This window comes from Medicago sativa, chromosome 2 (assembly GCF_051527215.1).
Source record: "Medicago sativa cultivar Bolivia chromosome 2, Bolivia_mono, whole genome shotgun sequence".
Classification (NCBI taxonomy): Eukaryota; Viridiplantae; Streptophyta; class Magnoliopsida; order Fabales; family Fabaceae; genus Medicago; species Medicago sativa.
Genome location: NC_140750.1, coordinates 27982335 through 28008765, shown reverse-complemented (window position 1 = coordinate 28008765; position 26431 = coordinate 27982335). Strand labels below are relative to the sequence as shown.

At 32.7% G+C, this 26431-nt stretch overlaps 1 protein-coding gene, 1 long non-coding RNA gene and 1 pseudogene across 4 annotated transcripts; all 3 read left to right on the top strand.

Annotated features, from left to right (window-relative positions):
- Window positions 1–1198: 1198 nt before the first annotated feature.
- LOC146945974 (DEAD-box ATP-dependent RNA helicase 28-like) lies at window positions 1199–10742 on the top strand. Of its 3 annotated transcripts, none has more exons than XM_085744227.1 (20): window positions 1199–1435; window positions 3243–3721; window positions 4277–4456; window positions 4657–4725; window positions 4855–4961; window positions 5499–5580; window positions 6165–6338; window positions 6455–6603; window positions 6874–6969; window positions 7207–7309; window positions 7523–7585; window positions 8120–8181; window positions 8344–8440; window positions 8665–8783; window positions 8876–8918; window positions 9149–9250; window positions 9699–9797; window positions 9930–10013; window positions 10121–10392; window positions 10526–10742. In XM_085744227.1, the coding sequence occupies exons 2-20, from the start codon at window positions 3389–3391 to the stop codon at window positions 10539–10541; spliced, it is 2250 nt and encodes a 749-aa protein (XP_085600353.1). In that variant the 5' UTR covers window positions 1199–1435; window positions 3243–3388; the 3' UTR covers window positions 10542–10742. The 3 variants fall into 3 exon arrangements, with proteins under 3 accessions (XP_085600353.1, XP_085600354.1, XP_085600355.1); XM_085744228.1 differs by lacking the exon at window positions 1199–1435 and adding an exon at window positions 2973–3099; XM_085744229.1 differs by lacking the exons at window positions 1199–1435; window positions 8665–8783; window positions 8876–8918; window positions 9149–9250 and adding an exon at window positions 2973–3099.
- Window positions 10743–18002: 7260 nt separating this feature from the next.
- On the top strand, window positions 18003–20198 carry LOC146945973 (uncharacterized). The gene is made up of 2 exons (XR_015028211.1): window positions 18003–18386; window positions 19869–20198. It is a non-coding gene; the product is annotated as an uncharacterized LOC146945973 (long non-coding RNA).
- Window positions 20199–20297: 99 nt separating this feature from the next.
- Window positions 20298–22226, top strand: LOC146945972 (uncharacterized; annotated as a pseudogene).
- Window positions 22227–26431: the final 4205 nt, after the last annotated feature.

The window sequence follows — 26431 nt, the reverse complement described above, 5'->3', positions numbered from 1 at the left end:
TCATTATTGTTACCATGTAAAAATGTATTTTTGACATCCAATTTATGTAGACACCATGATTTTGAAATAGCAATACTGAGGATTGTTCATATAGTTGATGGTTTTACAATCGGACTAAAAGTTTCTCCACAATCTACACCAGTTTATTGATTCAAACCATTCCCCGCTAAGAAATCTTTGTTTCTTTCAAAGAAACCATCTGATATTATCTAATGCTTGAAAATTCACAAATTACGAATACATTATCATTAGCCGAATGTGGTACTAAATCCCACATCTTATTTTCAATAAAAGCATCATATTCGTCTTTCTTGTAATGCATTGATAGAATTAGTTGGCAAGGGAGAAATGATGGGTGAAGTAGAAGTGTGAAAATTTAAAAGTTGTCGTGGTTTGAAGATGCCAAGTTGAGCTCGGGTGATCATTTCAGGAGATAATAGAGGATTAGCTAGAGACGAAGTAGGTGTGACGATAATAGGAGGGGGAGGGAGTGTTAGAGATATGTGTTGGTGGTTGATTTTTGTTGTTAATGGTATTGTTTGGCTTTGAATGTGATTAGGGGGAGGGAGGTAGGGTGGAGGTTGATGGGATGGGATGAGGAGTAGTGTTGATATGTGGTGGGTTAGGTGTAGGAGTGGCTTGTATTAAAAAATGAATAGCATGAGGATGCCATAGCAGGTGAAGAAGAGAATGGAAAGCTAGTTTCGTAAAAAGTAATCGTGTCTGGAAATGATTATTTTGCGACTAGACAATTCAAGACATGATAATATGCAAAATACACTGTCTAAATAGTTTGTTTTCCATTTATTCTAGAGTCAATTATTGTGTTTTGCACGGATACTGCTTGTATTTTGATGTATTTGAGGAACATACGGTGTAAAAAGCAAAAGTGAAGAAAAAGGAGGGAAAGAAAGAAAGCATGACCGACGTCACAAGTCCAACAACCTTTGAAAATTTTTCTGCTCAAGAATCAGACTATAAAAGCATGCTAGACACTAAGTTGCAAGGGATCTTTAACTACCGCAATTTTATAACCCTAATTATTGATAGAATTTCAATTTTAGTTTTTATTTTATTATTTCTTTTTAATTCATGCTGCCACCGCAAAAAGTGACAACCCTAGTTCCATATTTTATTATCATCGCTGGTGTTGAATTATTGGATTCCAATAAATTGAATTTGCTGCTATTAAGTTACTATTCATCCAATTTCCATTGAGTTTCTTTACTGCTATATATTTCTCACTATTGCTGCGTGGCTCTTCAATTTCACCATTGCTGCGTGTTTATATTGGCCATTCCATGCTGGTGCTGCACTTGTTTTATTTCTCTATTTGCTGCGTGTCTTTGCAGTAGCTGTTCCATTCAATTTTAATTGTTTGAGAACATTGTGGCCGTGCTGTTCTATAAAATTAAAGTGATCATCAATTAAACAGGTTTCATTCTTTGAACTTTTTTTAGCATGAATTTATCAAAGGCATGTATAGAGAATTATTTAATTATGTCTGTATGGTTATATTTGAGTCCAAAACCAGGGACCGCTGTGGCGACGGAATTCATGTAAATTGTGCGCACCCTTTTATTGCCACGAGAATTTAAATATTTGATTTGAAAAGTTTTGTTTTGCAATTTAAAATGTCTACTATGAAAGTAGAGACACTGAGATATCATTTACGCATCGAAAGAGCGAAAACGACATCTGATTCCGAAAAATTCATATTCCGAAAAATTCATATTTGTAATTGAAAAGGTTAAAGCGAAAGCACTTCTTTTCCTTTAATTACGAATTTATTGAATTAAGAAAAAGAATTCGTAAGTCCGTAATTATACAATACGAAAGAAGGGAGTTACGCTTCTAAAAATTTCCAACAATGTATTGCAAAAGCAAAACAGTGTCTTTTTCTCGTTACTATTTAATTAGCGCAGAATTACTCAAGTGACGGACGTCTATGGAAACCCGTCGTTTTGGTCTCTACCCGTCATATATTTAATTAAAATCAATATTTATTTTACGCACTAAACCCAATTGTTTTGAATTTCGCCTTAGATAAACATAGAAACAACAAGAAGCGGTACTTGTTAAATTGGTCTCTGTGGGATACGATACTTTTTATACTAAAACCGACATAGGCGTACACTTGCGGCCTCTCAAGACACTTATATCCTCTATGAATGGAGGGGTAACCTAAGAAGACATATGGTGTTGACCTTGGTTGGAGTTTATTTCTAGTAGAGGAAGGGATTAATGGAAAAAAGAGACACCCAAAGACTTTAAGTTGAGAATAGGAGGGATGTTTTTGGTAAAAAAAAATTGTATTTGGTGTTTGAAGAGCTAATTGTTTGGTTGGAAGAATAGTTAACAAATAAGTAACATATGAAGAGCATGATGCCAAAAATATGTGAGGTGTGGAGACAAGAAAACCGGTAGCTCATTCCATTTTGTTTACATTATGAAAATAATTATTGTCATATTCTTTTCCGTTATCACATTGAAAACATTTTATATCTTTTTCAAATTGTGTTTTAATGTGATTTAGAAAATGAAGAAAAGTGGAATAAGCTTGAGATTTATGTGCAAAAGAAAAAGTCCATAAAAAATTTGTAAAATCGTCTAGAAATAAATATAGTAACGATGACCACTAAAACTAAGAGTTGGTGATGTCCAACAATCACTATGCACAATATCAAAAGGAAATAAAGGGTGAGACAAAGATTCATAAAATGACATTTTTAAGTGTTTGAAATCATAAACTCATTACCTGAACCAAACTACATCATGTTTGAATGAGTTGGTTCGAATTAGACCCAAACTTAAATGGGTTTGAATAAATGCGGGTTGAATGGGTCACCCGAAACAATGAACACCTCGGAGTGGCACGGTCGCAAATGGAAAGCGAAAAATACGAAATTGCCCTTAAATTGAGAGCTGCCGTTAAAAGAGTATATTGGGTTTTAGTCCCTAAATTCCCAAATAAAACCCATTTGTTTCGGTTTTTGACGTTACGAACTTCTGGACACAGGCCGTGCTCCACCGCTCCGTTCTGTCCACAGCCACATTTTCTTCAAGCGCCGTCGCATCCCCTATCGCTCCATAGCTATAGTTTGTTGCTTTGCTCTCTGCTCTATCCACACTTTCCTTTCTCCCTCTATTTTCTGTTTCTCTCTGTTTTTTCTTTTCAAACTTGGTTTCTGTTTCTTTAATTCTTTTGTTGATAATCTGTTTGTTTTCTGTTTCTTTTCCAGATTTTCCAAATTTGCTTAAACTTTTGTTTGAGGTTTGGTGTTTACGCTTTGTTTGGTAGAAACAACGGATATCTGATAAGTTAGCTTGTAGAAGAAGTTATAGCGGATAGCTAGAAGATATTTGGGATTGACAACTATCCCAAACAATGTTCCTCTTCGACCCTCCCAGTGACGAAGAAATTGAACACTCCAATCCTGAATTAGAAGAGGAATCAGAAGAAGAGCAAGGTAAATCAGAATCAGAATCAGGAGCAGAAGAGAAAGATGAAGAGTACAAAGAACCGCGAGTTTCAAAGAAGAAAACACAGTCTCCATGGGACTTCACAAAATACTCGGAATCAGTAGCTGAAGAACATGCTCGCAGGAGTACAACCTCTGTAGACGACAAAATCTATGCCGTTAGACAACGCTCCATGCCCATTGTTGCATTTCCCGACACCGATGACTGCAGTGGCTCTGACTCTGAACCTGATAAACAAGTAAAATAATCTTGTGGTTTGGTTTTCATATACATACATATATGTGCCCTTATAGTATCTAACTCATTTTTTTTATGGGTTTGTTTAAGAAGATTGTAGAAATAATGGTTTCTTATGAAGCACATACACGAACAATGACATTTTGACACCAATAATAATTTAAGAAAATGACTTAACTCACTGTAATCAATGTGTCGGTGTCATGTTTGGAAATGCTTTCAATCAGCAGTGTCGATGCTATAGAGCTTGTTTCAAATGTTGCATTGTAATTCATGATAGGAAAAAGTGCTTACTTGTTTCATTTTTTGAATTTTTTATTACAAAATATATTTGTGGGTTTCTATAGGAAGACTGCTTTAAAAAATTATTCAAGATAGACAAGTGCTAATATGTTTGAGAAGTTGTTCTTGAGTTATGGTAGAAGTTCAAAAATTACAACTTTTATATTCAAATATTGGGTTTGGGAAGTTGTTTTCGGATTGATGATAGAAAGTTGTGGTTATTTGTTTCGGAAATTGATTATTTTTTTTTTTTTGTGCGATTTGGTTTGTTTAGGAAGATTATAGACCAGAAGAAGACGGAGAAGAGAGTAATGCTGGTGGTGACAACAAGCCCTTTTTTGCTCCTTCTGATGGAACCTCTTTTAGTGCTGATTCATTCTTGCAACTCAATTTGTCTCGCTCTTTACTCCTGGCTTGTGAGGCCTTGGGGTATGCCAAACCAACACCAATTCAGGTTCTTTTTTGCTTTGTATTTTTTGTTATTTTGATTCTTAGCCTTATATGTTATGTAGCATTGTAACTCCGTGCTATATAGGACCCTTTGTCTTGAAAAATTTACTTGGCTTCGCCTTTTGGTTACATAGTTCTATGATCTCTAGGATAATTCAGATTGAAATATTTACTTGTTTTTGGGATTTTGAATCTTAATATTAGGCGGCTTGTATACCATTAGCATTGACTGGTCGTGATATATGTGGAAGTGCCATTACCGGGTCGGGAAAGGTAGCCTTTCTGTTACTTCCATTTGGTGATTTATAGTTTTTTGATACCTTGATTCTGTGTTTTGGTGCTTGAGCTTTATATAACAGTATTTCTTTTAACGCCCTTTGTCCATATCCTGCTATCATGCAGACAGCTGCATTTGCGCTACCTACCTTAGAGAGGTTGCTGTTCCGTCCAAAAGGTGTGCATGCAATAAGGGTTCTTATTCTTACTCCAACCAGAGAGTTGGCAGTCCAGTAAGTATCCTCACATTATAGTACAAGAGTCCGTATTTTGTTATTATTTTTGAATCTTATTTATCATGTTAAGGAGAGTGAGTGGCGTATATAGTGTTATGTCAATATTTCTTTTCTTTTACTTGGCTTAGCATGCCTACTAGTATGTATGAATATGTAGGGTGGATTTCTATGGATTCACATTCATGTTCTTAAGTACTTCACATTCAAAAGCCTTGAGATTCAATGAGTATACGTAGCTCAGTTCATGGCTGTGCAATGAATGAATACAATTTTTGTTTTTTGACATACTCAGTGCCTTTCTCTTTCTTTCTGTTATGTTTTTAAATTAGTAAAATACATTTTCGCCGTAAATTTAAGTAAAACTTGTCAATGATCAAATTCAAAGTAAGCTTTATTGAAATTGAACATTTTCTTATTGTGATTAATCCAGAACTTTCGTTGAAAGATCATAGATGTAGATTTTCAAAGTACCTCTTTCTGGTGATTCATGTTATTTTCTTTCCGAATATGTTCATTCGTGATTATTTTTGGCAGAGTTCATAGTATGATAGAGGAGCTTGGTAAATTTACTGATAATATAAGGTGTTGCTTGATTGTCGGTGGTGTGCCAACGAAGGTTAGGTTACTGTTTCATTGAGTATTGTATTATGATTTGGGGGTGCATTTGGGAAAACATTTTAATTAACTGCTTGTTCAATCTTCTATTCTAGAAAGCTTAATTAAGCTTATTCATAAACCATTCTATGGGACCTTATTAAAGTAAACTGAAAAGGTTTCATAAGTTAGTTTTACAAGTGTATCCATACACTAACATAAGTGCATATATTATGAGATAAGCCCAAAAATGATCTTTCAAACACTTCTTTGGTCTCCATTCCTTGGTGATGATGTGAAAACTGTAAGAAATCCCTTTGTTGATACATGAATGTTTTTCTATGACTTGCTAGATAAACGAGCATTATTATGAACTATTTCAACCTAATCAGCCAGAAAATACACAGGATTATATTTTTAAATGAAATGTTATTGATGATTTCGTAACTCTGATGATATATATCACACAGTTCAGTGATTTTATTTTATGAATAAGAGAGCGAGAGAGAAGAATATGTGATTTTTTTGTTTTAAAAAACCTCCACTATCTAGTTGGTGAGTAATGCTATTGATTTATGCTTAAAAAGTTGTAATTTCTCATCTTAGGGGCAAGAGGCTGCCTTGAGATCAAGGCCAGACATTGTTGTGGCTACTCCAGGACGCATGATTGACCATTTGCGCAATTCTATGTCGGTGGATTTGGATGATCTCACTGTTTTAATCCTTGATGAAGCAGATCGTCTTTTGGAGCTTGGATTTAGTGCTGAAATTCAGGAACTTGTGAGTGTAGTCCACCCTATGATGCAGAAATCATTGTCTTTACATATGCTAGTATTTCACAATTTCTCTCGACACATTTTTGGAAAACAATGTCAAATACATTTGATTTTTAACAGGTTCGCGTGTGTCCCAAAAAAAGGCAGACCATGCTGTTTTCAGCAACCATGACCGAGGAGGTTGATGATCTTATTAAACTTTCCCTGTCAAAACCCGTGCGTCTTTCTGCTGATCCATCCGCAAAACGGCCAGCATCCTTGACTGAGGAGTAATTTCTTAACTTTCCCTTTGCATTTTATGATTTAATCATTCATCTTCCATTGACTTCTATTCTTTATGCTATGATATTTAGCTTTATGTTGTATGATAAATGACAATCACAAACTATGGTGGTAGAACATAAAGACTTTTTACGCTTGACAAGAAGAGTGTTTCTCGTGCATGTGCAAAGTTATTTCTATCCAAAAACCATAATTATGCAAAAACTATTATTGTCATGTGAGCCTTGTTAACTATTGCTATTTTTTTCTTTCTTCAGGGTGGTTAGAATAAGAAGAATGCGTGAAGTCAATCAGGAAGCAGTTCTCCTTGCAATGTGCACCAAAACTTTTACCTCTAAAGTGATCATTTTCAGGTATCACTTCATGATTAGTTACTATGCTTACATTCAGCTTGTGATAGTTGATTTCTAAAGCTGTTAGTGAATTATTTTTCATGAATGACTGGTAGTAGCTATGAGGTTGATTTTACTGTGCCGTGTATATTTCCGATTTTGAATTTACATTTTTATTTCCACAGATTTTGTATTATTAACTTCTGTTCACTGTTCTTCCACCTCTAACTACTAAATACTTTCGCATTTGATGTGCAGTGGAACAAAGCAAGCGGCGCATAGGCTGAGGATTATATTTGGATTATCTGGATTGAAAGCTGCTGAGCTTCATGGAAATCTTACTCAGGCCCAGCGTCTTGATGTATGTTGCATATTTTGATCTGTGTCTTTTAGCTCTTTATTTTGCTTTGTAGTTATAAAATTATTGCGTTCCTGTCTTCTTTTTAGGATACTAATTTGATGATGCTGATTCGGATTTTTTTTGTAAAATTTATTTATAAATTTTCTGCTAAAAGGAATTGCAACATTGAAAGCTGTTCTGGCAATGTTTACTCACTTCTGGTTATTTGTATAGGCTTTGGAACAGTTCAGGAAGCAGCAAGTGGATTTTTTGGTTGCAACTGATGTGGCTGCTCGTGTAAGAATTCGTTCTAGAAGAATTGAATTATATTTATTTTTTTATCACTTTGAATATAGTATTACTATATCTTGAATCGCGTATTCGCAACACAGGATAATGATAGTGAAACTAGATTAGCTTAAGAGAAGCATAAACTTATTAAAGGCATGTTTGGTTTAAACAAATAGAATAAAAACGTCATCTTATGTTTGGTGCTTGGTTAAGAGAAGGGATAGGAAGGATTAGATGAGATATTGGGTTTGGTTTAGAGAAGGGAGGATTTAAGTCAATCTTCTAAATTTTTATAAAAACGTCATCTCTCCATTCCAAATCCCTCCAATATTGGATGGGAACCAAAATTGAGTCAAAACTCTACGGATTTTGCTCTCATCCCTTCCCCTCCAAAAACAAGAAATGAACGATTAAAATTAAAGTTTAAAATAATCCCTCCCTCCCCTCCAACCAAAAACGCCTATGTTAATGGCCTCCTATTAGCGTTTTTTTTTTTTCGTTTTGAATATAGATTTGACAGTCACTTAATTTTGCTGACAGGGCCTTGACATTATTGGTGTTCAAACAGTTATCAATTTTGCATGTCCTCGTGATCTTACCAGGTATAGTCTATGAAACATATCGTTGATAACTGAAATCTCTGCTCTTGACGACGATTGTAACATGTTATCAGTTTTGTACTAGTACATCCTTCAGTTTTAGTTACCTTATATAATCTCATTCTCCCTGAGTTATTGACCTTCACATCTTTAACAACTTTGAAGCTATGTTCATCGAGTGGGTCGTACTGCAAGAGCTGGGAGAGCGGGATCTGCTGTCACATTTGTTACTGATAATGACCGGTCGCTTCTAAAAGCTATTGTGAGTACTATATATAATATGTCTTGAAAAACCATTATTTTTAATTCTTTTCACGGGTTGCTGCATGTTTATTCTGCCAGAAATTTGGTTTTTCTATTTGAAAGGTGTGTTGATTCTCTTATAAGGGAGATAACATGCAAACTAAAATGAGAAAAAAGAAAGTTGACACATCAATCAAACCACTGTATAATCTTAAATGTGAATATTGATTTTCAATTGATTAGGCAAAGAGAGCTGGTTCAAAGCTGAAAAGCCGCATTGTTGCAGAGCAATCTATACTCAAGTGGTCTCAAGTAATTGAGCAAATGGAGGATCAAATTTCTGAAGTACTTCAAGAAGAGAGGTTTTGACTTATATGATTACATTTATCTGTTAACGCTTCATTGTTGTTATTTTATAATATTTTACCGAATTCTTATTTTTCAATTTAATCAGGGAAGAAATGATCCTAAGGAAAGCTGAAATGGAGGCCACAAAGGTATTGATCAGTTACTTTTGTTTTACTTGGCTTTAATCCTTGGACTACGCAATGTAATTTTGCTTGGTTTTGTTTATTCTTATATTAAGAAACAGCATTTCCAAAATAACATTACTTAGAATATTGTCTTAATAGTATTGTACTGTATTCTGTGAATTTAGTTAATCCTATTTTCTCATCCTTAACATTTTCCTATCAATAAAATCATACGCTTTTATATGATATTGCAGGCCGAAAACATGATTGCACATAGGGATGAGATCTTCTCCCGCCCCAGAAGAACCTGGTTTGTTACAGAGAAGGAGAAAAAGCTTTCGGCTAAAGCAGCAAAGGTATGGTATTGCTTTATTTTGCTGATATTCTTCTAAACGCAGGCATTGATTCTCCCATTTTACAGTGGATCACTTTAGAATTCTAAGAACAATCTGGTTAACCATAAATTGTGTGTCCTTCCATTCCATTCAAGGTCTTAGTATTATATACATTAGGGTTATTGTTAATTACAATAATTCAATCCTAACCATATACATTGGCTATCCAAAACTAAGTTTTCTTCTAATTGATTATACCATATATACATGATGTGATACTGTATATACCTAAGATTTTCGAACCTATGTGAATAAGGCTTGTTATTTCCCTTCGATGTTCTGCAATCTTTAAAAGTGAAGGTGGCATGCCGGCCGAACTAGTGATTAACTGACTTTTTGGTTCCGATTCAGCAAAATATTGGCTAAAATGCAGCCTTATGTTAATAAGAAATGAAATGACTGTTAACAGGCATCCTTGGATAAGGAAGATGGTTCTTGTCAGAAGGTGGTTAGTGCCCAGCAAGCTGAATACCTTAAAATGAAGGAAAAGAGGAAGCGAGAGCGAGAGGTAAGAAGTGTTCACCAACCTTCTTGTGCATAATGATCAGTTTGTTTTGTTGCATATAAAATATACATAAGGTTGCTTGTGCGCTTTGTTATGAGTTGCATGTTTACTTGATGGAAATAATCTTCAATGCAGAAAAATATGCCTAGGAAGAAGCGCAGAAAGTTGGAAGCTGCTAGAGAGATGTTGGAGGGCGAGGAGCAGGATGACAAGCCAAAAGTAATCACTTCTTAACTGTTAACTTTCTCTATATTGTCAAAGGTTGGGGTGCATTTCCTTATTCCTCACTTTCTGTTGCACTGAAAATGAAATACATAAAATTGTAGGGTAAATGGACAGATGATAAGGGTGGAATGACACTCGTTGATCTTGCATACCGACGTGCAACAGCAGTAAAGGCCGTCAAGAGAGCACTAGATTCTGGAAAGGTTGTGAAGAAGCCTCAAAAGAAATCTAATAAATCTAATCCTTCGCTAAAAACTTCTTCAAGGACAAAGGAGATGTGGGAGCTATTCCAGACTGACATGAACGATAAAAAGTCGAAACAGAGAGGTTCTGGAGTAGGAAAGGTCAAGAAATCATTCAAAAGCAAGTCTAGGTATCATTTAAAAAACCTATCTCATTTCTGAAACTATTCTCTGATCTTTTTAAGCGTCGAGAGAAATACCGATTTCATTCTCGATCTGGAGTGCAATGCTAATAAATAAAATGTTATTCAAATTCCTTTTCAGGTACAAGAGGAAGTAGTCTCTGAGGCTAATAATCCTTGTCATAGTATATATGCATGGAAGGTTAGGAAATTGCAATGTGTCCTCATTAGATCATGTTAAATGCTTATGCCATATAATCCACTCCATTAATTAATAAATTTTGTAATCCTAGCTAGCATCGGATTGAGTTCCAAATGTTATCAATAGGGAAGTATGAATGACAAACTCTTAATTGTTACTTTTGTGTTTGCTGTTATGACACCACCTAACAATAGAGTAATGTCTCTCCTCTAAATTGAGCAACTCATTTTAGAATGCAAAATGAGTATATCTACTGTTAATTAACAAATTAAAGGTAGATTTAGGTACATTATAACAAATCATGAATTTGTGACAATAACAGTCCTTGATTTTCTTACTTTAAAATTTCTCACTTTAGATGATTCATTTCCCACTTTTTTATATGTTTTTAATTGCAGAGAGTTTATTCTCGTATCTAAGTTTGATTGTTTTTGGAAGAAAAAAAAAAGCAATAGAGCGAAAACATCAAGTGAAAGCTATGACCTCGAAACTATTTCCGTGTGGAAGTGGTGCTTCAGACAAGGATTGATTTCGCAAAGGAGTGTCAAAAGAAGAGTCAAATTGAAGAGCTTGGGTTATCTTCTATTTTCTGTTCTGATTGGTTTATAGCAGAAAAATTTGCAACTTGTGCGTAATTTTTCGGGTTTTTGGGTATCTTTGTCTTGAGAAAAGATTTTACCTTTATTCGAATTTTCTACTATCCTTTTGATACAACAAATTTTGAGAAGTTTCATCTCACAGACACAGAAAATTTAAGTCATAACGACCAAATCTAAACGATTCAAGGTACACAAAATCAACCTTGTTCAAAAGCTTCAAAAACTGTGTTTTTCATTCTTTATCGTTTTACGAGTAACTCATGTGTGTGCTTCAATACATTCAATCTTAAAACTAGTTTTTCATTAATGTTGATTTAATTTTATATTAATCACCTAGATTTAATCACCTAGATTAATTTGATAAGTCATTAAATTGATGTTTCTTTTAATTCACCTCTGCAGCAATCACATTTTTAAATTGATTTAGTTTATTTAGTCATAAAAAAAAAAAAATCGATAACGTTCGAGAATATCTGCGAATTTTTATCCATTTTGAATTGTACAATCTATTCACCCTATAGATCAAGGCCATAAAGTCTAACAATATGCTCCTTATCTAGTTTGGGTACTACGACCTTCTTTGTGCTCTCACTCGTTATTGGAACCGAGGAACTACGGACATGAATGATATTTGATATAGTTGCGATGTTGGAAGTTTCAAGAGAACCATACCCAGTTGACGCCAATCTCAAACAGGTTAGCCTACCAGCAAGAGATGGAGCTATCTCGGAGGTAGAAACATCTCATTTATTTTTCTGCCTCTTCTTAGAAGCATGAGCCTCATCTTTTGGAGAATGTCTCCATTCATTCATGTTGGCAAACACTTTATTTGACTTGCTTGCCTCTGCAAGCAATTGGTGCAAGTTTGATCTCTTGAACTTATGATAATGAAAACAAAAATAGGTTAGTCAACATCAAATTCATTGTAGAGAAAACACAATATGATTCCATTGTACTTATTGAAATTTCTCTTCAAATGAATTGGATCATATCGCAATCCATAATCTTTTTTGAACTCAAAGTTTTGAAGGAAGAAAAAACTCAATACATTGGTTTATCAGAGGTATTAGCTCAGAATGGACACATTTAATCCCTTTGGCGATAGTATTCCAATAAAAAGGAAACTTAGGAACATGTTGGGCGTCATAAAAGAAATATGGTTCCATAGGAACACAACAACCATGAAGAAAGAATTCTCAAAAACTAGAGAGACCTTTAAGGAATACAAACTAAATAACGACTGAGATGGTTGGACATTAAAGGATAAAAAACTAACCTGGCTCGTAAGCTTCAATTGGTAGAAACTGAAGAAAAAAATATATGTGGTGCAAGACACTTTCAAATGTGCACAGAGCAATTCAAAACATTTGACAAAGACCCAACTAACGAAGCAGCGTAAGTGTGATATCCAACCAACGAAGCACCTCACACTTAAAATCATAAAAGGGGAGACGAATACCAAACTTTTTTAGTAAGTGTCTATACAAGTGAAATCCAAAGTATTGTATCCTGCCTTTCTGAAACATATATGATCAACATGAGTACAAGGGAAGAAATTGAAGTCCGTCTACCTATAAGGATCCCTAATAATATGAAGGGTGAGAATGAAAGACCTTATGGTATTTAGGTTCGTCAACTAGGATTTCGCACTGATAATACCCTCGTTAATCCAAGAATAGCCACGAATATCCCTATCTAAGAGCATTTGGTTTGGGGAAAACAGATCGACACAAAGACCTTAACATATATCACATATTTATGTTATCAATGAAGACAAAAACTCCGTCTGATCTAACAACATTTATCACATATATCACATATATCACATATTTATGCGTACTAGATCTAACAACATTGTTTTCCACAAAGACATTGCTAACACAGGTAAAAGAAATGAAAATGTACCCGATATAAGAAAAGGAAAGAAATATTTGAAGGAAAAAATAATTGAAAGCACGAGAATCTTGAAGAACCAGAGTTAGGGTTGATGTGGTGGAATAAATGCACAAAAAAGGAAACCTCAAAGGTATATATTTAAATTGGAGGGGAACACTAATCAACAGTTGGAAACAATTTGGCGGTACTCAATTACGATCAAACACCATTAGATCCAACAATTTTCATTACACCTCTTAAAGGAAACGATATCATCGTTACATCAGTCAAATGTCTCAATAGATACACGCGTTGAAACACTCATAAACCAAAGTGATGTAACCCTTGAGATGCCGCTTCAAAAATCCTTTAGACTTCCACCTCATCTCTTAGCCATAAGTCTAAGGAGGCTAGGGGATACTACATTAAAATGAGCTCCCACATCAAGATTGACAAAACTACATTGTAAAAGAAAATTAACTTTTTCCACATCGGATAAAATTCAAAACTTTTCAGTTCAACACTCTTAGATCCATTACTCACTACGTGACCAAGGGTATAAGGGGATAATGTAATGGTATAGGCCTAAAAGGCCCTGCCCAATTATATTTTGGGTTTCCCAACACCAAGACCTATCATCAATAAGGCAAGAAGTTGTAATAAACGGGTCAAGTCAAGGTGCACTGAGGTGACCACCTCGTCAGGTCACGTGGTGCATCACATGATCTAAAATCTTACACCACCTCCGAAGTAGTGCTTTAGAACAGTGCACAATACATGACAACAAACTCTTACGGTATATTATGAACAACCTTGTTCCACCTCAGATATCATCAAAGCACCTATGTGTTCCACTGCCTTAAAGCGTAACTAATTTTTGGAAATCTACTTAGCCATTCCTATATATAGGGACATGATTTGAATCATATGGGCGCCACCACTTATCTTTTGTTTAGTTACACTAAATATAATTAAGTCGTTCCTAATTATAGAGGACTCACTTAAATCAGATAGGCAACCCTACCTATCTCGGTTGTGTTACTCTAATCGTTTGAATTCACCTTGAGACTAACTGCTTCAAAGTTAAGGAGAAAAGATAAAAACCAATAAGAAGCCTTACACTAGATCACCTACTATAAATAGGGCCCCTCTCCGGCAGGTACGAAAACATCACATTTTTATCACCATACTTTTAACTCTTTTCTACCTGCTAAGACCTAATCTTACTTAAGCGTCATAGTCTATTTTGTTTTGTAGGCATTCCCTCCTTTTAGAGAATGAGCGTGGAACTAATTGTGGTAATTCCACTCACTAGTAAAGAAAGGAATATCTTGCTCAATAAGTACACCCCCATCTTTTCATATAGGAATACCATTTATATTGTTACCCCTAATTATTACACTTATATAATAGCTAGAACTATATTTCAGATTAAATAAATTATCAACCATCTTAATCACTAGTTAGTTCTACTAAAAATCATCTTACCTCGTTTGAAAAATGTGTCCAAATTTAGCCTTTGATAAGCTCAATAGGTATTGATGACCTATTAACCTAACAACGAGGCAACTGATAAATATATTATATTTGTTTATTGTAAAATATATATTATCTAATCAACTTCTTTCTATTCTTATTTTTTATATATTTAGATGGTCACTATAAATAGTTGTTGATTGTATTCATATTTCACCGTAATACTCTTAGTTTATCAAGAATGAATATCAAACCTTTTATTGTCCTATTATTTCTTTGTGCACTAGTTCTTATAAATGTTGTGGCAATTGAACCTTCCAAAGATGAGAATCAATGTATATATATAATTTGTATGCGTATTTGCTTGCTTATTTTATTATACTCAGTAAAAAAAACTCTTTGTTGAATTACAGTTGGTGCAATAGAAGAATCCAAAACAAGAATTGAGATAGATTGGTTTTATGGCATTTTTTGTGGACCACAGGGGTACACTTGGGGATGGGGTAAAGAAAGGAAAAAGGATACAGGAGGTGGAAAAGGTGAAGGTGCACGAGAAGAATACGAACACAATGGAGGTGAAAACGATGAAGGATCTGAAAGATACCAAAAAAGTGAAAGAAACACTGAAAATGAAAACAAAGGTTGGTTAAGTTACTTTACTTTTTGTAAAGGATGGGAGGGACGATACTAGGTAAGAGCAATTAGAGCATCTCCAATTGGGGGGTCCTTACTTAACAAGGACCACTCCCCGTTAAGGACCCTCCATTGGAGGAAGAAAAATTGAGTCCCCGTTAAGGAATGAGCAACTATATAAGGACCCTCTCTCTCCTGAGTAACTAACGGGTCCCATGTTTAAAAAAGTAATAAAATGTGTACTACTTGGTCCCACTTGTAAAAATGAGTAATAGATAAATTATTTTTGTTTAATATGTAAAGATAGTGGGACATATTTAAATATTTTTCATTGGAGTCCTTATTAGTGTATTGCCATTGGAGTCATTGAGTACTTAATAGGTACTTTTATTAAAAAATTATAAATAAATGATGTGTCACGTGGGGTCCATTTAAGGAGTCCTTATTAGGGAACTACCATTGTAGATGCTCTTAGGGGCTCTCGCCACACTCCATAACAATGAAAACCACCTACCATTTATAATAAGAAAATCATTAACCCATATAAATGTGTCTATATATATATATATATATATATATATATATATATATATATATAAAGAATAGATAATGGTTAGGTGCGTTACTTATCTACTATCTACTGTATATATATTAAAATAAGGTTATTCATATTACAACAATATACAAGTGTCATCCTCTTATGCATCCAACTTCCCTCCAATTCACCAAAAAAAAAATCACAATAAAAATATATATTAATACTTCCTATAATCTGTTTTCCATTTAACAATTTTCTCCTCCAAATAATCGTTCAATCATTCTTAACAAGATTTCCATTCAATCTATAACCTTATTTATTATTTTATTCTGTTATAATATTATTTAAATTATTAAATAAAAAATAGTTAAACCTCATTAAAATAGGAACTGCCCAACTACAATAAGAACATTATTATATACTTCTACAATCTATATATTAAAGTAAGTTTATTTTTATTACAACAATTTAGAATTGACATCCTCTATTTTATTTCTTCCCAATTTCCTATTAGTAGTTTACTTATTCATATTTTATTTCTTGAATGATACAATCCCTAAAACACTCTAGCAATCTAATACTCAAATACCACAAAGATTATTAGAAAAATGTTTAATCTGAAGAACTAGTGGAAAGAGAGGTTTGAAGCTCAAGAGAGATAGTTGCAATCGATTCAATAGTTTGAGAGGAGTATGGGTATTTTTTTATATAGGAAGGAGTGATATGTGCAAGATTTTAGGTAAAAACAACATAGTGATTCGATTTAGTAAAAATCTGATTAGATTCAGACATGTGAAAAAGGAAAATATGAAGCTGTCAAAATGTGATATGATTCAAGAATGTTTGATACGATTCAAAAGTTTCCATATGAAGATTGATACGAATCAAGAATGTTTTATACGATTCATTTAGGTAAGAAAAATTTGAAGCTATGAAGATTGATACAAATCAAGAGTACATGATACAATTCAAAAGTTTCTAGATGAAGATTGATACGAATCAAGAATATTTGAATCGAATCAAAAAGGAAAAATGCAAGACCAGAGACAAAAAAATGATACGAGTCAATACATTTTGATTCCGATTCATGATTGATACAATTCAAGGAATCGTGATTTGAATCACAATTCATGGTCAACAAGAAACAAAGGCTAAGAGACAAATTGATACGATTCAGAATAATGTGAATCGAATCAGGGACTTGGAAAAGAGCTTTTGTCATTCAACAACGAAGACCTTCACAAAAAAAAAAAGACACACTTGACATACAAGAACCATAAGACACAATGAGACAATGATTGCTAAGTGTTTTAACATGTTCTAGGCTTTAACTAAAACTATTTAAATATTATCAAAGAAATCTAGCTATATATATATATATATATATATATATATATATATATATATATATATATATATAGGCAACATATTTAGTCAAAAATGGGCCTCTTATGTTAGAGTGAGAGATTAATTATCAGCCCTTAGATTAAAACTAACGCTTCAGATTAAAACAACCACTCATTCTCTGTTCAATCTTTTTTTTTTTTTGGCTTAAATATGTTATTCGTCCCTGCAAATAGGGGTCGCTTAAAATTTCGTCCCTGCAATCGCTAATCCTTTTTTTTTGCCCCTGCAAAGTTTAATCAGTTAAAAATTCGTCCTTTGACCCAGTTAATCACTGCCACGTCAGCAATTTACCAAAAATGGCATGGGAATTGACGAAAATACCCCTGGCTTTTTTTTTCTTTCAAAATTTTTTTTCCCAGATTTTTCCCGAATTTTTTTTTACAATTTTTTCTCCGAAAAATTTCAGTTTTAATTTTAACATTTTTTTGTCCGAAATTTTTTATGATTTTTAATTATTTTTTCAGATTTTTTTTTAATTTAAAAAAAAATTTCAAAAAATTTTGTTTTAAGGAAAAAAATAAGCCAGGGGTATTTTCATCAATTCCCATGCCATTTTTTGTAAATTGCTGACGTGGCAGTGATTAACTGGGTCAAAGGACGAATTTTTAACTGATTAAACTTTGCAGGGGCAAAAAAAAAGGATTAGCGATTGCAGAGACGAAATTTTAAGCGACCCCTATTTGCAGGGACAAATCCCATATTTAAGCCTTTTTTTTTTTTTAACCGAGCTAGTAATCTTCCTCAAGAAAAAAAAAATTATTGATTGCTCTATTCTTCACCAATGGTATGTGAATGCAACAACCATCAATAGAAACAGACAGAATAAAACGTGATAGAGAAAGAAATAGTGTCATATGAGGAAGAGAAATCAAGTGAGAAGATCTGGTGAGACGGAGAGGGGAAGGAGATATAGGATTTGGACAAATCTGGTCTCGGTGGTGAAGGCGCAACAATCATCTATACCTATTAATCTATACCTATTAATAAAGGCAATACTTGCTTTTTGGTGTAGCCTATTTTTTTTACCCATTACACCCTTCACTTATTGCAAAAATTCCAAAAATCTTAACTGTTTGAAATGGAAGTCGGTTACCCTATTTCAAAATAAAAACATAGCTTCTTTTTCATTTTAAAAATCAGCAAAATCAGTACATAACTGCCTTTTCAATTTAAAACATCAGCACGAGAGATTCCAGAGGAAGAAATAAGGAATGAGCGAACATCGCACCACTGAAAAATGGGGTTGTTGCGGCAGCGATGCATAAGCAAAATGGTTAGTTTCTATCTTCTCCCTTTTTGTTCTTTCTATAATCCTTTGCTATGGATTGATTTTCCATGTTTTGGTTGCAGTCTTTAAATTTGATTTCAAAGAAACGCATGGATATCATAGTGGAAAACATATGAGAGAAGAGAACTAACGAGGATTAGAGCATTCACACGCATAATACAGCAATTAACACATTTGCCATAAAACACCATGCCTCCTTCTAAGTTATGAACAATTAATGTATGGTAATTATAGTGAAATCCATACATAGTCGATGTTGGCACATTGGTTTTCACATCTGAAATCCATAGAGTCCATGGAGGAGTCACAAGGGAGTTTTATATTCTTCAATTATATTGTTAAAGTTTTCTATTTTATCAACCTATTATATTCTTTATTCTTCCATTGTTTGTTTCTATTTTATGCTTATCTTTTTCGTTATATGTTCCAAAAAAACATAATGTTTAAGAGTTACACACTTTAGTGCAGTAGAAAAAGCGGAAAGACGAGTTTATGAGTTAGCGCAATATAAACAAAAAAGATCTTACAAAAAAAATTATTGAATGAGATTAGCGGAAAAACATAATGTTTATGAGTTACACAGTTTAGTTACACCCACTTTCATGTTCATTGAGATTTTTCAAAAAAATAAAATACATGAATGTGAAAATAATATCTTATACCAGAAATTGCTGAAAGAAAATCAAGAAAACTGGTGACAAATTGCTTAAATTAAAAGAGCAAATTAGCAAGTATTTATCTAAGTATTTCTCACAAATTGAAGCATGTGATGCCCGTAATTAGAAAACTTTTTAGTCCAATGAGATAAACGTTCTTGAGAGAGGGGTATTGAGTCCTTCTAAAGTGTATTGGTGGATGTAATTCTTTTCTTACCTTTTTTCTTAAATCAACGTTTTTTTTCTTTCCATTTTGTTTAGATGGTATTATGTTTGTTGCATCTAGCATTCTTTTATAAGTGTTTAGATGGTATTATTCTTTTAACTTCGGTAGACATCGATAAAAAAGATGAAGATCATAAAGACTATATGTGTTGATTTTTTGTTCTCTTATATTAATCAACATGAGGAAAGACTCTTCTACGAGAGATAGATAGAGAGAGAGAGAGGGAGAGAGACAAATTTACAGTTAATTTTAATCTCTTTTTTTTTTTTTCCCTTTTTCTGTAGACTCATAATTGATGCTCTCCATTCTTATGTTAAGTATATCTAAGATTTTGATGTCAAAAGAATGTGATTTGAAAAGTAAATTTTTTACAATGGCAATGAGATAATGCATTAATTATGCCATTTTTAACTAATGAAGTGCATATTATCAAAACAAAAATCAAATGAAGTGAATCAATTATGTAACTTTTAACTAATTAAGGGCATCGATTATTTGAGTTACAAGATCATCATAACCTTCTTTTTTTATTGTCTTGCTTGGATAAATTAACCAATTTTGATTTATGTTATTGATGAATTGTAGGTTTCTTGAGTCAAAGAGGAAAGTAAAAGTATAATCAAGCTTTGTAAAGGAGGCACATTATAGTTGAAATTACCAAGAGAATGTATAAAGAACATGAAAACGAAGCACATGGTGATATGAAAATGCCAAGTTCTGATGGGATGAATACATGTAATTTCAAGTATTATGAGTTATGACACACAATATGGAATAATTTCAAAGTATAGTTAACATTTTTTGACAATATATTTTCATTTGTGTAGCTACAACATATTTTAAGGGTGTATATTTGTCTATAATTTGTGTAATATCTAAATCGTTAATAAACTTTAATCAAACTATACAAAAGAAATTAGCCAAATATATAGTTAACATAACGCAACAAAACAAAAAAGAGCGGATAGTAAAATAAGTTATATTTGTGTATGATCCCGTGAGCTTGCATTTTATATGCAGGAGCCGGGGTTCGAACCCCGGACACTCCATTTCTCCACAATTAAACAATTAAAAAGTTCTAGTCACAATTGTCTGCTTTTGAATTTGATATTCAGTATATTAAAGGTGAAAATAATTCACTTGCTGATTATTTAACCCGTGAATTTTTGCAGGGAGAATGACAACCCCTTATATAGGGGAAGAGGAGGCCGCGGGCAATACGGCCGTGGTCGTGGATTTGGGAGTAGTAATATGCTACCTCAACCAGAAGTCAATATTCCTCTAATAGGAGATTGGACAACAGTTCATTACAATAAAAGAAGGCAAATGCCTTTACCTTCAAAGAAAGATGAAGCATCCCCTTCATCCTCCACAAGTAAGATAATATCTTACAAACAAATTGCAGCTGAGGAATCTTCTCAATAAATTTTTTTTGAATTTTTTGAGAATCATGTTACAGAAGATGTCATGTATATTGATGACGAAGATTTATCTTTGACCCACATAATGATAGCTGGTCAATTAAAGAGAGATATCCTGAATCTAGAGGATATCCTGGTCTCTTTGGTAAATCCAGACCAAATCTGGAGATATTATTAACAGTTACTGGATCAGTAACAATTAGTCATAATTACCATAACAACAATCCAGAAAGCTTTATAAGCTTCTCAAAATGTCATATTAATAAAATTTTATTACCAAAAGACTGGGGTCTTAATCCAAATGGCGAAAAGGCCATTAAGATTGCTGAAGGCAAACATATTTACTTTAATTACTGGGATTATATTCAGGCCTTTACCCAGGCTTTTTATTATAAGAACCCGAAAAATAAGCATTCATGGTTCTTCTCTATAAATCCTGATATAGTAGAAAAACCCAAACCAAATTGGTTTTATGATTGGTGGTTAAAATTTGGACCATCTTTAGTAATTTTACCAGAAGAATTACAAAATATGTACACTTCTTGGTGTGATAAAAGCCCCTTAATTGCTAAAGTGGCATCCAGTAAAATGATTTTTGGACAATATCCATGCCTATATTTTAGTAGGTTTCAAATACCCTGGATCTGGAGATGGACAATCATCATCTCAAAAGATAAGTATAATATTCCTATTTTACAAAGAAACTTTTTCTTTAAATGGTGGACAAAAATGAGTCTTGAAGACATTAAAGCAATAGCTATGAATATTTCCAACACCATCAAAATTGATGAAACTAAAACCATTAAAGAACAGAGCTCTCAGGGCTTTTCTATAGAGGAAATTAAAAATTATTATCAGAAGAAATATCCTCAAGAAAAAGAAGATCAAATCATGGTCTGAGTGCTAGATTACATGAAAAAAACAATTTTATAGCTCTTTTCCAACAAAGGCAGCATCCAATGAAGACGGAATGTCCATTTCATCCTTAGGATCAAAGGATTTTGAAGAAGATATCGCAGGAGAATCCCAACATGAAGAAGAACCAATATTGGAAGAATTCTGGGATTCTTTGAGAGCTCACGTAGCAAAATAATTGAGCAATAATCAAAGCTGTAGGCCTAGCCATCTGCCAAGAAAGAATCTTTCTTTACACAAAATGTCATCATCAATATCATTTTCAGCTTTAGCTTTAGTCAGTATCAGCTTTAGCTTTAGCTTTTTCTTTTTCTTTTTCTTTTTCTTTTACTTTGTTGAAAACTTTGTAAAAGTTTATTGTCGTTTTGTGATCATTGTGTTAAGTGACGATGAGGCCCACAGCGCACCCGGCTTAAACAATGATTTTGTCGTATTTTGGACCGGCTACCGGAATAAACAGTAGCCTTTTACCAGTTCAAATAGTGAATCTTATTTCCCTATATAAGGGAAGCTAGTTTTTATTTTTAGGACACGCTTTTTTTCTCAAGTTTTAAACTTCCTCTTGTAATCTCTCGCATAAATAAAATCTTTCTTTAAACATCTTATATACTTCCGCACATCGCATATATATATATATATATATATATATATATATATATATATATATATATATATATATATATATATCAAAGAACAATTTTAATGATTCTCGCAAAAAATTCATCAATTTTTCCCATAGGAGGGAGTATTTAAAGATGAATAGTAGCTTGAGAATTTTTTGTTAAAATTGTTCTTACTTCTTTGGTTTAGGAGAAATCCTTACTGTCCCTGCGGGTTGATAGTTTAAACACTTTGTGTTTACAAAGAAGAAGCTTAAATTTTCAAAAACAAGGCTATATGATGTTGTTACTGGAAATTTGCAGATTCCTTTGAACTATAATCATGGTATTTAACAAACTATAACTTATCTTAATCATTTTGATGTCTGAAGATCATAATTATGATCAAGATAATTTAATTAAAAATAGAGATTTGGTTGAATATCCAACTAATTTAGATTAATTAAATAAATGGACTATTCCTTCTGTTTCACCTAAGCAAATATATAGCTTTGGAAGGTTTGATATTTTGTCTCGTATGGCTGTGAAAACTATTGAACAAAATATTCAAGTTTCTGATGATAGTCAGGTAATTAATTTAATAAGAGAGAAAGATTTAAAATCTTATAAGAATTATAATTATATCCATATTGGATTAATTCAGGTAGCTTTTAAACCTTTAACTTTGTTAGGTTTAAATGCTAGTCTTATGGCTTATGTTAGAGATGGAAGAAGTAAAGACTTTAAATCCTCTCTAGCAGCTTTAATTGAAATTAGTCTTTGTCATGGACCAGTTTATTTTGATATTTTTCCTAATATAACTTTGTCTATGACTGATAAAAATCTTTATGATGCTATGCAATTAAAAATTCACACTAGTGGATATAATTTCAAATCAGGTAGTGAAATTATGGCTATCTGTTATAGAGTTTATTATAAAGTTCTTAATACTTTAAATCCTAAAGTTAAAACAGATAATATTAGTTTTCCTGGAAAAATAACTTTAGTTCAGACTAATCTTCTGACCTCAAATATTGCTACTAATAGGTTAATTAGATGGGATGAAATAACTTTCCCTGAGACTTGGGATCTCCAACAAGAAGTTGAACCTGAACCTATCCTTAATAAGGATATTGACCAGATAATTCAAACCACTGAAGGGGATATAGAAGTAAAATTTAATCCTCGTCGTAGTTTAACTATTCCTAGAAGTTTATCTTCTAGATATGATATCAATGATTTTCATACTGCACCTAGTAATTTGTCTAGGGCATCTACTTCTCAAATAAGAGAAGAATTAGAGTCAGTAGAAAATATAATAATTAGTGAAAGTCAAATTCCTCAAGGAATTTATAACCAGAATAATACAGGTAGAAAATCACCTACTCAATCTGAAATATCAGAAATAAGTTTTCATCTCCCCAAACAATAGTTTTTTTTATGGATTTTACACCAGGAAGTGATTTTAGAAAACTTATCAATGATGAGTTTGAAATGCCTAGATATAATGAATTTAGAAAGTGGTATTTTATAACCTTTCAACCATGGGAATTAGCCCAAATAAAACAAGATTTTTATAATGATCTTGCTAAGAAAATGGATTATATTCCATTTGTCAAATGGTTTCTAAACTACTTTTTAGAAAAAATGAATAATGAAATATTAGTCTTAAAATCAAGATCTTGGACTCTTTCTAATGGTCAAATTGTTGACTCAACTTTTCCACCTGAACAATGTATAAGTTTAGGAAAAGATGTCAAAGCCACCACTTATATTTGTGAAAAAATTGGAAATGATCAGGTTACCCTTCAAGAATTAAATCCTATAATAAGGTCTCAAAATTATGCGAATGCTTTTCTTACTCGCTTAGGAGATCAACTTATTTCCATGGAAAAAGAATTAATTAATTTGAAAAATCTTTTTGAAAAACACATAACAGATAATAAATCTGTTGATGTTTCTAGTTCTTCGACATCTTTAATAGAAACTCCTATAATTCAACCACCTATTAATATAAAAGGTTTTAAAATGGAAAATGAAACTGACGAATTTGTCAAAGTTCTTGAACAAAAACTTAGTCAACTTAAACTAAATATGTTGTCTGAAAAAGAAATTTCTGAGACGTCCAGTAATACTGAGAGTAATGATAATGATAGTGAAATTGGAAATATTGACCAATTAACTGCTATGTTTAAAGAACAAAACATAGATGTTGCTGAAATAAATCCTATTTATAACTCTAGTTCGGTAGAACAATATTATTATAAGAGGCCTACACCTCAAGATGTTCTTTTTGAAGAAAAAGACTTTTATCAAACTTCTTATTCTAGAAAATCCATTTATGAATGGAATATAGATGGTTTAAATGAGAAACAAATTCTTGATGTTATACATCGTATGATTATGTATTCCACTGTTTGTAAACAACAGGGAAACCGTGATATGTCTATAGCTCAGTTTATTGCAACTGGTTTTGTTGGCCAACTTAGAGGTTGGTGGGACCATTATCTTAATGAAGATTAGAGACTTGAGGTCATAAACCATAAAAAGACAGTTGTTAAAGTAGAAGGTCCTAATAATACTACTTTAAAAACTGAAGAAGAAGATGCAGTTTATACTCTGTGCCTTTCTATTCTTCATCATTTTGTAGGATCTAATGTTCCTATAGCTGAAAAATTAAGTACTCTTCTTCAAAATTTGAGATGTCCTTCTTTAACTCATTTTAGATGGTATAAGGATACTTTTTTATCAAGAGTTTTTCAATTAATAAACCCCAATGCCGATCATTGGAAATCAAAATTTGTTGATGGTCTTCCTTATCTTTTTGCTGAAAAAATTAGACAATCCTTAAGAAATAAAAATGACGGGATAAATATTAATTACCCAGACTTAACTTATGGTCAAATTATTGGTACATGTATTAATGAAGGATTAACTTTATGTAATGACTTAAAGTTGAAAAATCAATTGAAAAAACAAAAATTAACAGAGAAACACCAATTAGGTGAATTCTGTGAATAATTTGCTTTTGACCTAGGAAAACCTCCTACTAATGAAAGTAAGAGAAAAGATAAGATTTCTAGTAAGAAAGCCCATAGAAATAATAAATATGTCTATAAATCTTCTAATAAGAAGAGACATAAACATAGAAAAAAATTTTCTAGAAATAAATTTAAGAATCCTAATAAGGATAATAGAAAAAGAAAAGCCAAAAATTTGGATGTAACTTGTCATAAGTGTGGCAAAATAGGCCATTATGCCAACCAATGTTGGACTAAAAAGGCTCTTAATAATTTAGAAGATGAAAATCTTCGTATTCAATTAGAAAAGGTTCTTCTTATCAATAGTGATAGTGAACATAGTGCTAATACTTCCTCAGATAATGATATAGAGGTTATTAATGAATCATCTTCTGATTCTGATAATTCTAAAGGTAATGATGATTGCCAATGTGATTATTGGAAAGCTATTGTTGAAATGAATGGATTAAATGTTCTTACTAAAGAACAAGATGAAACTTTAAAGGTTTTAGAATCAATTCCAGATGATAATCTGAGAAGAAAAATGATGGAATTCCTTATAAAGGAAAATTCTAAAAAGGAAACGCCTCTAATTATAGAAGCGCCTTACCAATTAAGTGAAGTTTTATCAAGATTTCATCAATCCAATATTAAGGAAAGCCCTGTTTCCACTAATGATTTAAAAAGAGAAATAAATCGCTTAAAGTTTGAAATTGTTCAGATAAAAAGAGATAATAGAAGATGGAAAAATGGCCGACAATTCAATGGCCAACTACAATTATTTTCCTTTTTGTATTTTGTTTTTTATGCTTTTGTCATTATTGATGTGATCGATGGGGCCCACATAGCGCACCCGACACCAATAATTGACTATTGGTGCCGGGTGCGCTATGTGGGCCCCATCGATCACATCAATAATGACAAAAGCATAAAAAACAAAATACAAAAAGGAAAATAATTGTAGTTGGCCATTGAATTGTCGGCCATTTTTCCATGTGATGGAAAATTTTACAATTATTACTTCAATTCTTTTCAAAGGTAATTATTTAATATGTCCTTTGTCCTTTTGTCCTTTGGAATCAACGGTTTGGATCATGATTTCGAAGATATCTTCTATATCTTCTGGGTTAAGTTCATAGTCTGGCTGAGATTCTCCAGCTAAATTTGAATTGAATGATCCTTGTGATGATGTT

Bases quoted from the DNA above. Each gene is read 5' to 3' on its own strand.
- LOC146945974 (XM_085744227.1), top strand. From the start codon at position 3,389: ATGTTCCTCTTCGACCCTCCCAGTGACGAAGAAATTGAACACTCCAAT. The intron at 3,722-4,276 runs GTAAAATAATCT...TGGTTTGTTTAG, and splicing joins ACTCTGAACCTGATAAACAA to GAAGATTATAGACCAGAAGA. The intron at 8,784-8,875 runs GTTTTGACTTAT...CAATTTAATCAG, and splicing joins GAAGTACTTCAAGAAGAGAG to GGAAGAAATGATCCTAAGGA.